At 47.4% G+C, this 12,151-nt stretch overlaps 1 protein-coding gene across 2 annotated transcripts in view; it reads left to right on the top strand.

Moving 5' to 3' along the window:
* LOC114029497 (rho guanine nucleotide exchange factor 16-like) overlaps positions 1-12,151 on the top strand; it is a 70,110-nt gene that overhangs the window by 49,354 nt on the left and 8,605 nt on the right. For both annotated transcript variants that reach the window (XM_027843966.1, XM_027843965.1), the window contains exons 8-11: positions 2,772-2,901; positions 5,795-5,869; positions 6,715-6,807; positions 11,709-11,860. In XM_027843966.1, the coding sequence (XP_027699767.1) occupies positions 2,772-2,901; positions 5,795-5,869; positions 6,715-6,807; positions 11,709-11,860 (450 nt within the window). The remainder of the gene's footprint in view (positions 1-2,771; positions 2,902-5,794; positions 5,870-6,714; positions 6,808-11,708; positions 11,861-12,151) is intronic.

Raw genomic sequence — 12,151 nt, 5'->3', positions numbered from 1 at the left:
CGTATGTGTGTTATTGCATTGTATGCATGTGAGTATGTATTTTTAGATCTAATTCATTTCTATTAGACTAGTTTGGGTAAATTTAGGGCCATAAGATTTTCTAGTTTAAATCTCTTATTTTGTAGATGAGGAATTGAGGCCCAGAGAGTTTTCAGTGACTTGCTCAAGGTCACTCAGATAGTAAGTGTCCAGTCTGGGATTCAAACCCTCTAGTTCCAAATCCATCATGCTTCCCAACACGCCATTGTGTGTGTCTAAGTTTGTGTATTTATGTCCACTTCAATGTTTCAAGGATCCGTGTTTTTGTCCATGGGGGCACCCTTTTGACCAATGCCTATCCTGAGCCCTCTACAGATTAGTGGATGACCTTTGAGCTGCTGTGGCTAGAAATTATATCGTCCTTAAGCCAACCCTCAGGACTCAGCCAGGTGGGCCGTTGGCTGACCAGCAGACAGTCCGTGCTGGCTGTGCGTGGCTTGGGGTAGGGTGTGAGCCAGAGCCTCCACTCTCCTGGCATGGGAGAGCCCAGGCCCACCTCCATATCAACTTCATTGGGAGATCTGGTTCAAATCCTGCCTTTTTTGCCCAGGTGCCAGTCCACCTGTCTTAGCTGCAAACATCCCTCTTTATAGATGGATGACATGAAATAATGTTGTCCTTATTTTTATCCAGTTTTTAGCTTTGAAAAACACACATTGGAGAAACTAGGCCCTGCTTCTGCTACCTTGTTTCTGTTTTTTATTTTTTGTTTTTGTTTTTTTTCTTTTTTTGTCTAGGCAGTGGAGTTAAGTGACTTGTCCAGGGTCACACAGCTAGTAAGTGTTATGTGTCTGAGGCCGGATTTGAACTCAGGTCCTCCTGAATCCAGGGCCGGTGCTCTATCCACTGCACCACCTAGCTGTCCCTGCTGCTACCTTGTTTTTAATGACCTCTTGGGTTGTTTGTTGTTTGCTCTTTGCTTTAAATTAAAGGGAAAGGAAGAGAAACAATAACAACAGAAATGATAGCTGGTTTACGATCTGAGTTGGAGGGAGTTCCCACATGGAGGAAATCCCAGGTCCTTGGCTTAATAACGTGTAGACGCCTTCACACGCCCACATTCCTGGTATCCACTTTCTTTTTGGTGTGGTGATCTATAAAGGAAGAACGTGGGGGGAAATCCAGGGATGAGAAACGTCGGATTATTTGGATCCTACATGGGTGTAAGTTTAATGATCTGTAGGCATAGAGACTTGGATCTGAGATTGCATCGTTTTAGGGTATTTCCAGGTCGAGAAACTTCACCTCCCAATGCAGGTTGGCACCTTCTCGTTGTATAGTCTGGAGAGAGCTGAGAAGTTAGTTAAGTGGCTTTCCCAGGGTCATACAGTCAGTGCGTTTCAGAGACAGGACCTGAATTGAACTCATGTCTTTCTGGCTACAGTGCCGTGCTCCCTTAATGAATTACAAAGGTGCTGCCCAGCAGAAGTTACTGTGGCTGGCTTGGAATGTGAGCGTCTTCCTTTCCCTCTCCCTCTCTGTCTTTGGTGGGTGTGCAGAAAAACCCAAAGGCCCCTGTAAGAAGACCTGTTCTCTGGGAAATAATGAGATTATCTCAGTTTCCACAACTGTAAAATAGAGATAATAATAGCATATACCTCCCAGGGTAGTTGTGAGGACCAGTGGAGATAATGATTGTAAATCTTAATGATTGTTAATGTCTGTCATTTGTTACTTATTTTAGGTCTCCCAATCTGGGGAAGAGGCCATTGAGGGCAGGTTGGGGATGGGGGTTGTTGGAAGGATTTAGGTCTAGTAGGAAGATTGCAGTTCCCCAGGGCTTCCTTTTCCTTCAAAGCTAAAAAAGGTAAAAATACCCGTTCATGAAAAGCTCCAAGCCTCCAGGTAATCTATTGATTGTTAAACAGAGAGGGTGAATTTAACTCTGTAATCCATGGGTTTTCATCCTGCTCTCATACTTGCTTTCCCCCAAACTCATTTATTTTTAAAATTCTTTCCTTTTTTAAATTTTAAGTTCCAAATTCTTTCTCATCCTTTATAGCAAAAACACAAACTCAGGATATAGTTTAAAAATGATATTTATCTAGCAAATACCGTGGTTAAAAATGTGATTAGCCAGTAAGCACAATTTTTTAATAGTGTAGAAACTTTTAGTGACAAACCTTACATATGGCAATAAAAATTAAAGGGAGAAATAAAGAGTAGAGGAGATTCACCCTTGTTCTACCAGTTTCTCCAAGAAATCAGAATTCAACCACTCTCTGTTCGATTCTCTGAAATGAGCCAAACCATGAGCCAGGGAAGGGAAAAGATTCCAGCATCTACAAGGCTTAGAGTCCGTTTCTTCCGAAGTCACGTCTGTTACGACTGTTGCTGTTTCTGTTTCTACTGCTACCTTTTGTCTGCCCTAAAGTCTCAGGACTGTGATAAGAGTTTTCTGTTCTAGAAGACATCTGTTGCTACTGTTGCTGTTTCTGTTGATACTGCTACCTTCTGTCTGCTCTCCAGTCTCAGGACTGTGATGAGAGTTTTCTGTTCTAGAAGAAGTATGAGGACCAGGGTCCTTAGTGACGTAGACCCCCTCAGAAGACAGCCAGTCCAAGTCTTAAATTGCATGTTTTTAATTATTGTCCTATTTTCCTGTCCACACCTGATGTCTCGTCTTTTCTTCTATTAGTGATGTATTTATCTGAAATGCTGTGGCCAGGCTGATGTCGGTAGCACCACAAATGACTGTGTCCTTGAAGAGGGTTTTTGTCTTTAATTTTCAGGAACTGCAACTCAGCTTTCCGAGATGTCCTGAAGGAGATCGAAAAGAGACCCGCCTGCGGGGGCCTGCCCATGATCTCCTTCCTCATCCTCCCCATGCAGAGAGTGACCCGGCTCCCTCTTCTGATGGATGTGAGTGAGGGGCCAATGAGAACAGTAATGATACCCGTGGATAATCGTTGCTTTCTCAGGAGTTGGAGGAGGGACGAGAGAGAGGGAGAGAGTTTGGAGCTCAAATTTTTTTTTAAATGAATGATAATAATTTTTTTAATGTAATTGGGAAATATTTAATGAAAATTTTTTTTTAAATTTTTTTAAAAAGAGTAATGATAAATAAGGTCATGAGGGACCTTAAAGAGAGAGCATCTAGGTGAGGAGTCTAAGGCCTCGGAACATCAAGTGACTACTACAACATCACATGAGTAATAGACTTAAGAAGTGGGATTCAAACCCAGGCCCTCTGACTCCAGATTCCTATACTCTGTTCCCTTTTCCCCTGGACTTGGTGTTAGCTTCCTCTTTTAAGCTGTAGATCTCAGATCATGGACCCAGAGTTGGACCTCGATCTAAGGAGTCATCCAATCTAATCCTCTCATTTTACAAATGAGGAAACTGAGGCAGGCAGCAGTGAAGTGACTTACCCAGAGTTATATACAACTGGTATAGGATTTCTGACTAGGATTTGAACGCAGATCTTCCTGACTTTCAAGTCCAGGATCATATCCACTTATATCATGCTAGAAGGCCTACACATTCAGTCCCTAAAATCTTAGCGTATACGAGATGAGGTTTTTTACTTGAGTTTAAATCCTGCCTCAGATGCTCAGTATCTGTGTGACTCTGGACAAATCACTTCACCTCTGTCTGCCTCAGTCTCCTCAACTGTAAAATGGAAATGATAATAGCATATACCTCCCAGGGTAGTTGTGAGGACCAGTGGAGACAATGATTGTAAACCTTAATGATTGTTAATGTCTATCATTTGTTATTTATTTTAGGTCTCTCTCCCGATCTGGGGAAGAGGCCATTGAGGGCAGGTTGGGGATGGGGGTTGCTGGAAGGATTTAGGGAGCAGTGCCAGGGTTATTGCTGACACACCAGATCTGACTCTCCTGCCCTGGGTCAGCAGGGCCCGTGGTGGGGGGTGAGGGCTGCAGCTGGCTGTACAGCCAGTGGGAGGTTGTGTCTCAGTGCCCCTTTGTGGGCACACAAGCACCAATTATTCTCCAAAGCCAGCCGGGCAGGAGAGAAGTGGGTGGGCTGGAGAGCGGGGAGGATTGAGCTCCGTTTCCCGTTCCCCGCCTGGGCTTCAGTGGCACCTGCCTGTCTGCCGGGGGGACGCATCCAGGCTAGGACGGACCTGGGCAGAGAATCACCGAGCCCTTAGGGACCACGCCTAGAGGCAGCCACGTGGGTCCTCCAGGTGGACGGCCTTGGTGGCCTCTCACAGAAGTGGTCAGCCCTCCTGGACCGTACCCCCATGAGGAGCCCTTCGCTGCACTCACATAGCCACCACCCGGGTTCCAGACTCTCTCAGGCCTCACCTGGACAATGACAACAGCTTTGCTTCCAGTGTCCCTGATATCTTCTAAGGTCCAGGCTGAACCAGGACACTCCCCTCCTCAATCTTCAATGGCTCCCCATTGCCTTTGAGAAAAAATTCCAACCCCTCGGTCCAGAATGTACAGTTCTCCCCAGTCTGGCCGTTTTCTGCTTTTCCAGATGTGTTCTTTCTTACTCCACATTGCTGCCCAGGTGGCTTCTTGCTCTTCTCTGAATCTGACATTATGCACGGGCTCTAGACTGCCATGTCTAGAATGCACTCCCACCTCCCCTCCTCACAACTCAGCTCCCACGGCCTTTTCCTGATCCCCCCAATTGTGAGGGACCTGTGGCTCTTCAGTTATTTTGGTTTATTTATCGGCGTACCATCCACCACTGCCTGTGGAATGGAACCTCCATGAGGGCAGGGACCATTTCCTTGTTTTGTCTACGTGTTCCCTGTTCCTGGCACATACAGTAGGTGTTTAATAAATGTTTGTTGAGTGAATGAATGAATGTGAATGAGAATTATATACATTGATACGGAAATGAAAAAAGCAAATTTAAGGGGATTTGATACCATACTATTCAGGGTGCCACTTGTCTGTTAGTGAGGGAAATGTCTTAGTGTGTCCTCTCTACAAGGTCACGATACGACCCACAGGGTGACCAAGCTCCTCCTAGCGCTAGTGTCGGACGTGTGAAGGGAGGGAGGGAGGAGGGAAGAAGGGAAGGGAAGAAGGAATGAAGGAAAGAAGGGAGGGAAGGAAGGAAAGAAGGTGGGACGGAAGGAAGACTGGCTTTATTAAGCATTTACTAAGTGCCAGGCCATGGACTCAATCCAAAGGATACAAAGACAAGCAACCAAGACAGTCCCTGCCCTCAGGACACTTACATTCCAATGGAGAAGACCATGTGTATCAAGGTGCTAGAATGTCTGGATTCAGAGTGTTTTTCATCAGTGTAGTTCCCAGCAGTGGTGTGCCGAGAACCAGCTCAAACAGCTAGCTGCCTGTTAAATTTTCGGGATGAGCATTTATACCATGGAAATTAGCACACCTACGTATTGGGGCTCGAGCTGTTGTTTTGCTGATTGTTTAGGCTTAAGAAAGTGATGGAGTAATTAAAAAAAAAAAAGAAAGAAAATGATGGAGAAGATGTTAATGGCACAGATTAAATTTAAAGCATAAGCCCTGTATTTGGAAAGCCGGTTGTTAAATATTTGCCTAGATCCAGTATTTGGAGAGCCATCTATTAAACATTCACCGGCATACCCCTGGGCCTTTTTCAGGCTTGGTGGGGGGAAAATGCTTGTGAACTGATTGGATTGTGTCGGGCAGCTCAGAGCCTGGGTTCCCTGTGTGTGATCAGTTGCATGTGGTTTCCCGACCTCAAATTTCCAGGGTGAGAACTCGGCCTAAAGAGGGAAAAGAATGACTCCCCTCCCCCAGCTCCTCATTCTTTGCTCTTATTTCCACTCCAGACTCTGTGCCTGAAGACCCAGGGCCACCCAGACCGATGTAAAGTTGCCAGCCGAGCTCTGAAGGCCATCAGCAAGGTGTGGTCCCTCCCTGTTTTTCCTTCTCCTTGGAATTATTTCCCTTTGGGTTTTCAGGATGCCGTTCTGGAGCATCCCCCACTCCTCCTGGGCTGACTTACCTTAAAGCATTTTACTCAGTGGGATCCTCCCTGCCGTTTCTCCAGACCCTTTGAAATCTGTTTTCCCCAAATGCAGGGAGCGTGTCAGACTAGGCCCTCATTTCCACCCCTTCTCCACCGTAGACTCAAGGACGGAGGGGGCATCAGTCGCCACCCCCTCCTCCATCACTGCCAGCCCAGCAGCTGGTCCCTCCTGTTAGGGAGAATCAGACCCAGGGTGGGATTTCCCTTGTTGTTTCCCCCTCCCTTTGAAGGATGACATAATCTCTAAGGCGAGTCAAGAAGTGATTAGCTGCTCTCAGAGGGAGAAAAGAGAGGAGGGGAGAGAGAGAGCGAGAGAAAAGAAGAGAGGAGGGTTGGGCGTCCCAGCAGCTATCTGAATAATTGAAGTCTCCCCCTGCCATCGCTGCCATGTTTGAGACTTGGGATCTGGGATGTTTCCCAAACTCCTCATCTCTCTCTTCTTTCTGCTTCCTAATGAAAAAATTATTTCAGTTTCTGCCTCTTGGCCATGCTTTGTCCCTCTGGTTTCTGTATTTTTTTTTTCACATGAATATACCTTCTTTGTATACACTGCCATCCCCCTCTCTTTTTCCTGGGCTGTTCCTTTTGATGGTCCAGTCTTGGGTTTCATCCCTCCTAGGCTCCATTGGGTCATAGTTGGGGGGAATCCTGGGTAATGTGGGGCCTATGAGATTACCGGCCTGGCCTTTACCTGCCTCCTGTGCCCATGTGTATTGACAGCTGGTGAAGCAGTGTAATGAAGGGGCTCATAAGATGGAGAGGACAGAACAGATGGTCAACCTGCAAACTCAACTGGACTTTGGCAAAATCAAGGTAAAGGCCTTGGGCGGGGCTGGGCAGGACTGGGCCAGGCCAGCATATCCTGGGCTTCACTGGGCTGCTCTAAACTAATTCTTTTTAACAGCCTAAATTTAGCAAACATCATGGAAACAAATGTGTAAGTAAACAAGTAAAAATTGTAAATGATAGTACCATAGGCTGTGAACTCCAAATCACTTACAGTTTGTTTAAGAAGCATATGTTAACTTAAACTGAAGAAGACAATTTTGTCATCCTCTTTCCGTGACCTTGGGTGCCAACATTGATGACTACGGAGTTTGCAAAGAGCCTCTTAGAAAGAAACAAATACGGCCCTTTCTCCTTGTTGCTTTGTGCCCTTCTGGGGGTGCAGATCTTCCTGGGAGCTGGGGTCAGTCACTGCAGGTCACTGAGAAGCCTGGGAGTCAGGAGCACCTGGGTCAGAACCCTGCCTTGCACGCTGATGAATTGTGTGACTGTGGCCAAGTTCCTACACCTCTGTGAACCTTAATTTCCTCTCCTATAAAATTGGGATACTAATACCTTTGGCAACTATCTCATTGGGGCAACTAGATAGTACAGTGGTTAGAGCACTGGACCTGGAGTTGGGAAGACCCAAGTTCAAATTCAGCCTCAGACACTTACTAGCTGTGCGGCCCTGGCCAAACCACTTATCCTCTGTCTGCCTCAGTTTCCTCATTTGTAAAATGGAAATAATAATTGCACTTAGCTCCCAGGGTTATTGTGAGGATCAAATGAGATGATATTTGTAAGGTGCTTTGCAAGGGTTAAAGCGTTATGTAAATACTAGTTATTATTTGTAAACTTTAAAGTGTTACCTGGATATCCTCTTTTTGTTATCATTACCCCTATCCTTGGAAATTGAACGAACCGGTGTGTATGATTGCTGAGCAATTTAAATTTTACTTTTTAAATTTTACTTTTCAGCCTGTAAGAATTAATGTTCTCTCCCTCCTACCCCAGTCCCATTAAATGATTCTAGACTCTTTGCCTGAAGACTGAGGGCAAATAAGTAAATAAATCTGAAATAAAGGGCTTTCTTTTCCTTAAACAAAAAGGCAAAGAAAGCCCTCATAACCAGTAGGCATAGCCAAGCAAAGCACATTCTCACATTGGCCATGTCCCAAATTGTGGGCGTTTCTCCTTCCATACCCCGAGTCCGTCCCCCCTGTGTCTGGAGGTGGGGAATATGCTTCATCATCGTTCTTCTGGAATCATGATTGTACACGGCGTTGATCACATCTTGAGTGTTTCAAAGTCCTGGAGCCAATCAATGCACTCTCGTGTCCGGAAGCTTTCCCAAGATCCCAGGCCCAAACTGGCCCCTTTACAACCTCCTCTACCCTTGTTTGTCTTTCTGACAGGCCAGCCAACTTTCATTAAGTGCCTGCTATGGGTAGAAGTTACAAGAAGGCAAATTGAGGCTTGACATGAGCAATATCTTACTAATTCTGTTCCCCCAACGTGCAAACGGTGTCGGGGGAGGGGGTTGTTCAGAATATAGTCCACCCTCACTGGAATCTTCTAGCAATCAACTAAGAAGGGTGTATTAATCACCTGCTCTTTGCTAAATTCTAGGAATACAACAACAAAAATTAAACAATCCCTGCCCTCAGGGAGCTTATACTCTTTTTGGAGGAGAGGGGCTGGGGATGTGTATGTCTGTATATGTATACAAGGTCTATACAAAATCAGTACTGGGTTGGGGGTGGTGTAGAGAGAATCTATTTTCAGGTTTGGGTTGGATTAGATAGCCCCTTTGGACCTGGCCCCCTGAGAATCTGTGATTCATTGATCCCTACAAGGGCCCCTCCAGCCAAGCGCTTTGTTTTGGGGTGGAAACCCCAGGTCCCGGAGCTTAGCTCTTGGCAGACCAGGCAGGCCCCTGCCGCTCCCTGATTAAGTCTGGGCTGACCTGCCGGCATCTTGATCTCCATTCATGGCAAAGGTATCCATGGAGAAGAGGAGGGCAGGTAGGGGTGGTGCTGTCAAGGTCAGAGGGCCGAGCTCAGGGTCCCAGGTTCAGAATCAGAGTTTACGGTATCAAGTAGTTAGAAAACACTATGTTTTGGGTTCACCCCCCTAAAAACAGTATACAACATTTCCACTACGTTAGTTTCAGCAAATTATTTCAATTTGGATGGATTTGGATACTGGTTTTGGTATTTCCTTATTCCTGGCTATTTACACTCCAGAGGAGCCTGGGTTTGGCATTGTGCCCAGAACACCAGCCCTTTCTGCTTCTTATTACCCGTGTGCCCTGGGGGGGGGGGGTGGCTTAAGGGGGCTCTGAGCTTTTCTTCAGCCCTAAATCCCGTTACCCTTGTGACCTCTCGAGCTTGGGGAACGTGTCCTTTCTGATTTTGAAATCAGATTCTGAAATCTGATTTTCTTCACCTTTAAAATGCGGACTCAGGGGTTCTGAACTTCGTTTTGTATCCTGGACCCCTCGGGCAGTCTGGTGAAGCCAGAGACCCCTCACCCACCCCAGTCCTGCCAGCCTTCAAGGGCCACCTTTAGATCCATCCTCTCCTTCCACAAGGCTCTATCGTCTTTCCCTGAACTCATTCCAAAGAGGGCTTGATGACATTTATTTAACAAATATTTATTGGACATCACAATATTTAGGGGGCCAAGCACTGAGCTTTTTAAATACATAAAATAAAATTCAAAATGAAACCAATTATATTAAAATATAGTTGTTAAGATAGTAAAATTGAAGAGGGGGGACCGATCCTGCCTGTGACCCTTATTCCTGTGTCATCTGGGCCAAGGCCCTTCCAGATCCCAGCCTCCTTCATCCCTGCCCCTTGACCAGTGGGGTTATGTCACTGGAAAGATGAACGAGTGAATGCTTCCTCTGCGTTCTTTCTCACACCCACCCAGCCCAGCGTAAGACCACCCCTAGCCCCTGTGGTCCAGACCCCCGCTCCCTAATCCCAGAGGCCTGCCCTGGCTCCTCCCCCACCCCCACCCCATCACTTTCCATTTAAACTGTGTTTTATGCAGGTAGATGCTTGCCTGTCGTCTCCCCACTAGAATGTGAGTGGGGATCGGGGCGGGGAGGGGGGCGATGAACAGGGTAGGGACCATATTTTCACGCATCTTGTGTATAGCACCCCCAGACTGACCCCTTTCGTCGTGTGACTTCCCCTGCTCACGAGCATTCAGCGGCTCCCTTGGTCTTTTCAAGAATCAAATGCACGCTGCTCTACCTGGTTTTCAATGCCTGCCCTCCACCGTATTTCCCACTTGTCCTTCCCAGTCCCCTTCAGACCAGCTAGTATCCTCACTGTCTCCAGAAACTAACAGGCCCCTTCCCTCCGCTGGGTGTCTGCCCGTGCTGTTTCCTTTACCGGGAATGTTCTCCCCACTCCCCCTCCCCTTCCCCAGTCCTGCCAGCCTTCAGCGGCCACCATTAGCCCCATCCCCTCCATGAAGCCCCCCTGGGAGACCATGCCTTCAAAGCGGCTCTATCTCCTTTCCCTGAACTCATTCCAAAGAGTACTTGGTCACATTCATTTGTTTAACCTAATAGGTTAGTGGACTGAGTCCCCGGCTTTGAATGTAAAGAGCCCTGGGTTAAAATCATGTCTCTGCCACTTACTAGTTGCATGACCTTGGGTGAGTCCCTTAAATTGAGGTTTCATTTCGCTTTTCTGTTAATAAGGGTTAGGTAATTTTTGAGGGCTCTTGAAGCTCTCACATTCTGCTTTTATGTATAAGATGCTGGGAGGAGACAAGAAAGACTTAAGATGGAACCCTTGCCCTCAGGGAGCTCCTACTCTAGTAGGAGAGAAGGGACCTGGCCGGATAACTGGAGCTGGAGCTGAAGGTGAAAGTGTGATCTGTTTGGACAAAGGTGAGAGTAGAGGTCAGAGAGAGGAATCACCAGGGGCAGGATCACTGATTTGAGAATCTTAGATATCCTCTGGTCCACACTCCGCATTTTACAGATGAGGAAACGGAGGGCCAGAAAAGCTAATTGACTTACCGAAGGTATAAGAGATCTGGGATTTGAACCCAGGTCCTCTCCGCCTCCAGATCCACCGGTCTTCTTACTGTGAGCGTTATTCTCTGCCTATCAATAGTTCCCCTATTGTTTGGGGTTTAGGTAACTAATTTCTCCCCCATCCACCACTAAAAGGTCCCTTGACTCATAGTTAGATCGAGAAGGGATTGCCAGTCCAACCCCCTCGTTTCAGAGATAAGAAAATGGAGGTCCATGTCAAGACCTCAGTGAGCACATGAGCTATGTCTCCTGCCTCTTAGCTGGAAGGTGGTAGACTACAGGTGCAGAGTGGGGCATACGTCTTCTGATGTGGTCACTGTGTTGATTGGTTTTGTTCAGCTGAACTTGTTTGTAACATGGGAGGATTCTGTTGAGGAGCAGGAGTCATTGGGATATGACTGATGGTAAAGCTAGAAATTGAGAGAGGAAAGAAAAGAGAAAAGGAAAAGGAGAGAGAGAGTGGGAAGGAGGGGGAGAGAGAGGAAGGGAGGGAGGAGAAGGGAAAGAGAGAGAGAGGGAGGGAGGGGAGAGAGAGGGAAGGAGGGGGAGAGAGGAGAAGGGAGGGAGAGAGAGAGAGAGGAAGGGAGGGAGGAGAAGGGAGAGAGGGAGGGAGAGAGAGAGAGGGGGGAGAGAGGGAGAGAGAATATTTAAAAAGGGAAAATACACGGGCTGAGTTTCATTGACTTGCCCAAGGTCCCCTGCCTGGTAAGTAAAGAGCAGGAGATTCTCAGTTCCTTGCTTAGCCCTCCGCCCCTCGCTCAGGGAAGCAACCCTGTAGAACAGGTATCATTATCCCCATTTTGCAGATGAAGAAGTTGAGGCTCAAGGAGAAGTGCCTTGTCCAGGGTCTCTCGGTGGTGATGTCTGGCTCTGCTTCCCCTAGGCCTTTCCTCTGATCTCCGCTTCCCGGTGGCTGCTGAAGAGAGGGGAGCTCTCTTTGGTGGAGGAGCCCAGCCTCTTCCGGAAAATCTCCAGCAGGCCAACGTGCTACCTCTTCCTGTTCAATGACGCCCTGATGGTCACCAAGAAGAAAAGGTGCCCTCTCCTGCCCTTCCTTGCCCTGGCTCTGGGCGCTGCAGGAGGGCCAGTGGTGGGGGGAGGGGGGGTGGAAGGCCTCGGGACGGCTTGGGAGGGAGGTCCTTCCTGACCCGGGCTCAGAGCCCGTTTGGCTCAGTGAGAGTTAATGTCAGACCAAGTTCTCTGGTCCTCGACCACAGAGAGCATCCCTGCCTTGACCAAAAGCCTCGTTTATGAGTCTCTCCCTTTTGTCCGGCTTCCCAAGCAATAACCTCTCTGTAGGGTTTGTGTCGCTAACACTCCAGGGCC

Source organism: Vombatus ursinus, unplaced genomic scaffold, assembly GCF_900497805.2.
Source record: "Vombatus ursinus unplaced genomic scaffold, bare-nosed wombat genome assembly UNPS02014932.1, whole genome shotgun sequence".
NCBI lineage: Eukaryota > Metazoa > Chordata > Mammalia > Diprotodontia > Vombatidae > Vombatus > Vombatus ursinus.
This window is presented reverse-complemented; position numbering and strand designations above follow the sequence as displayed.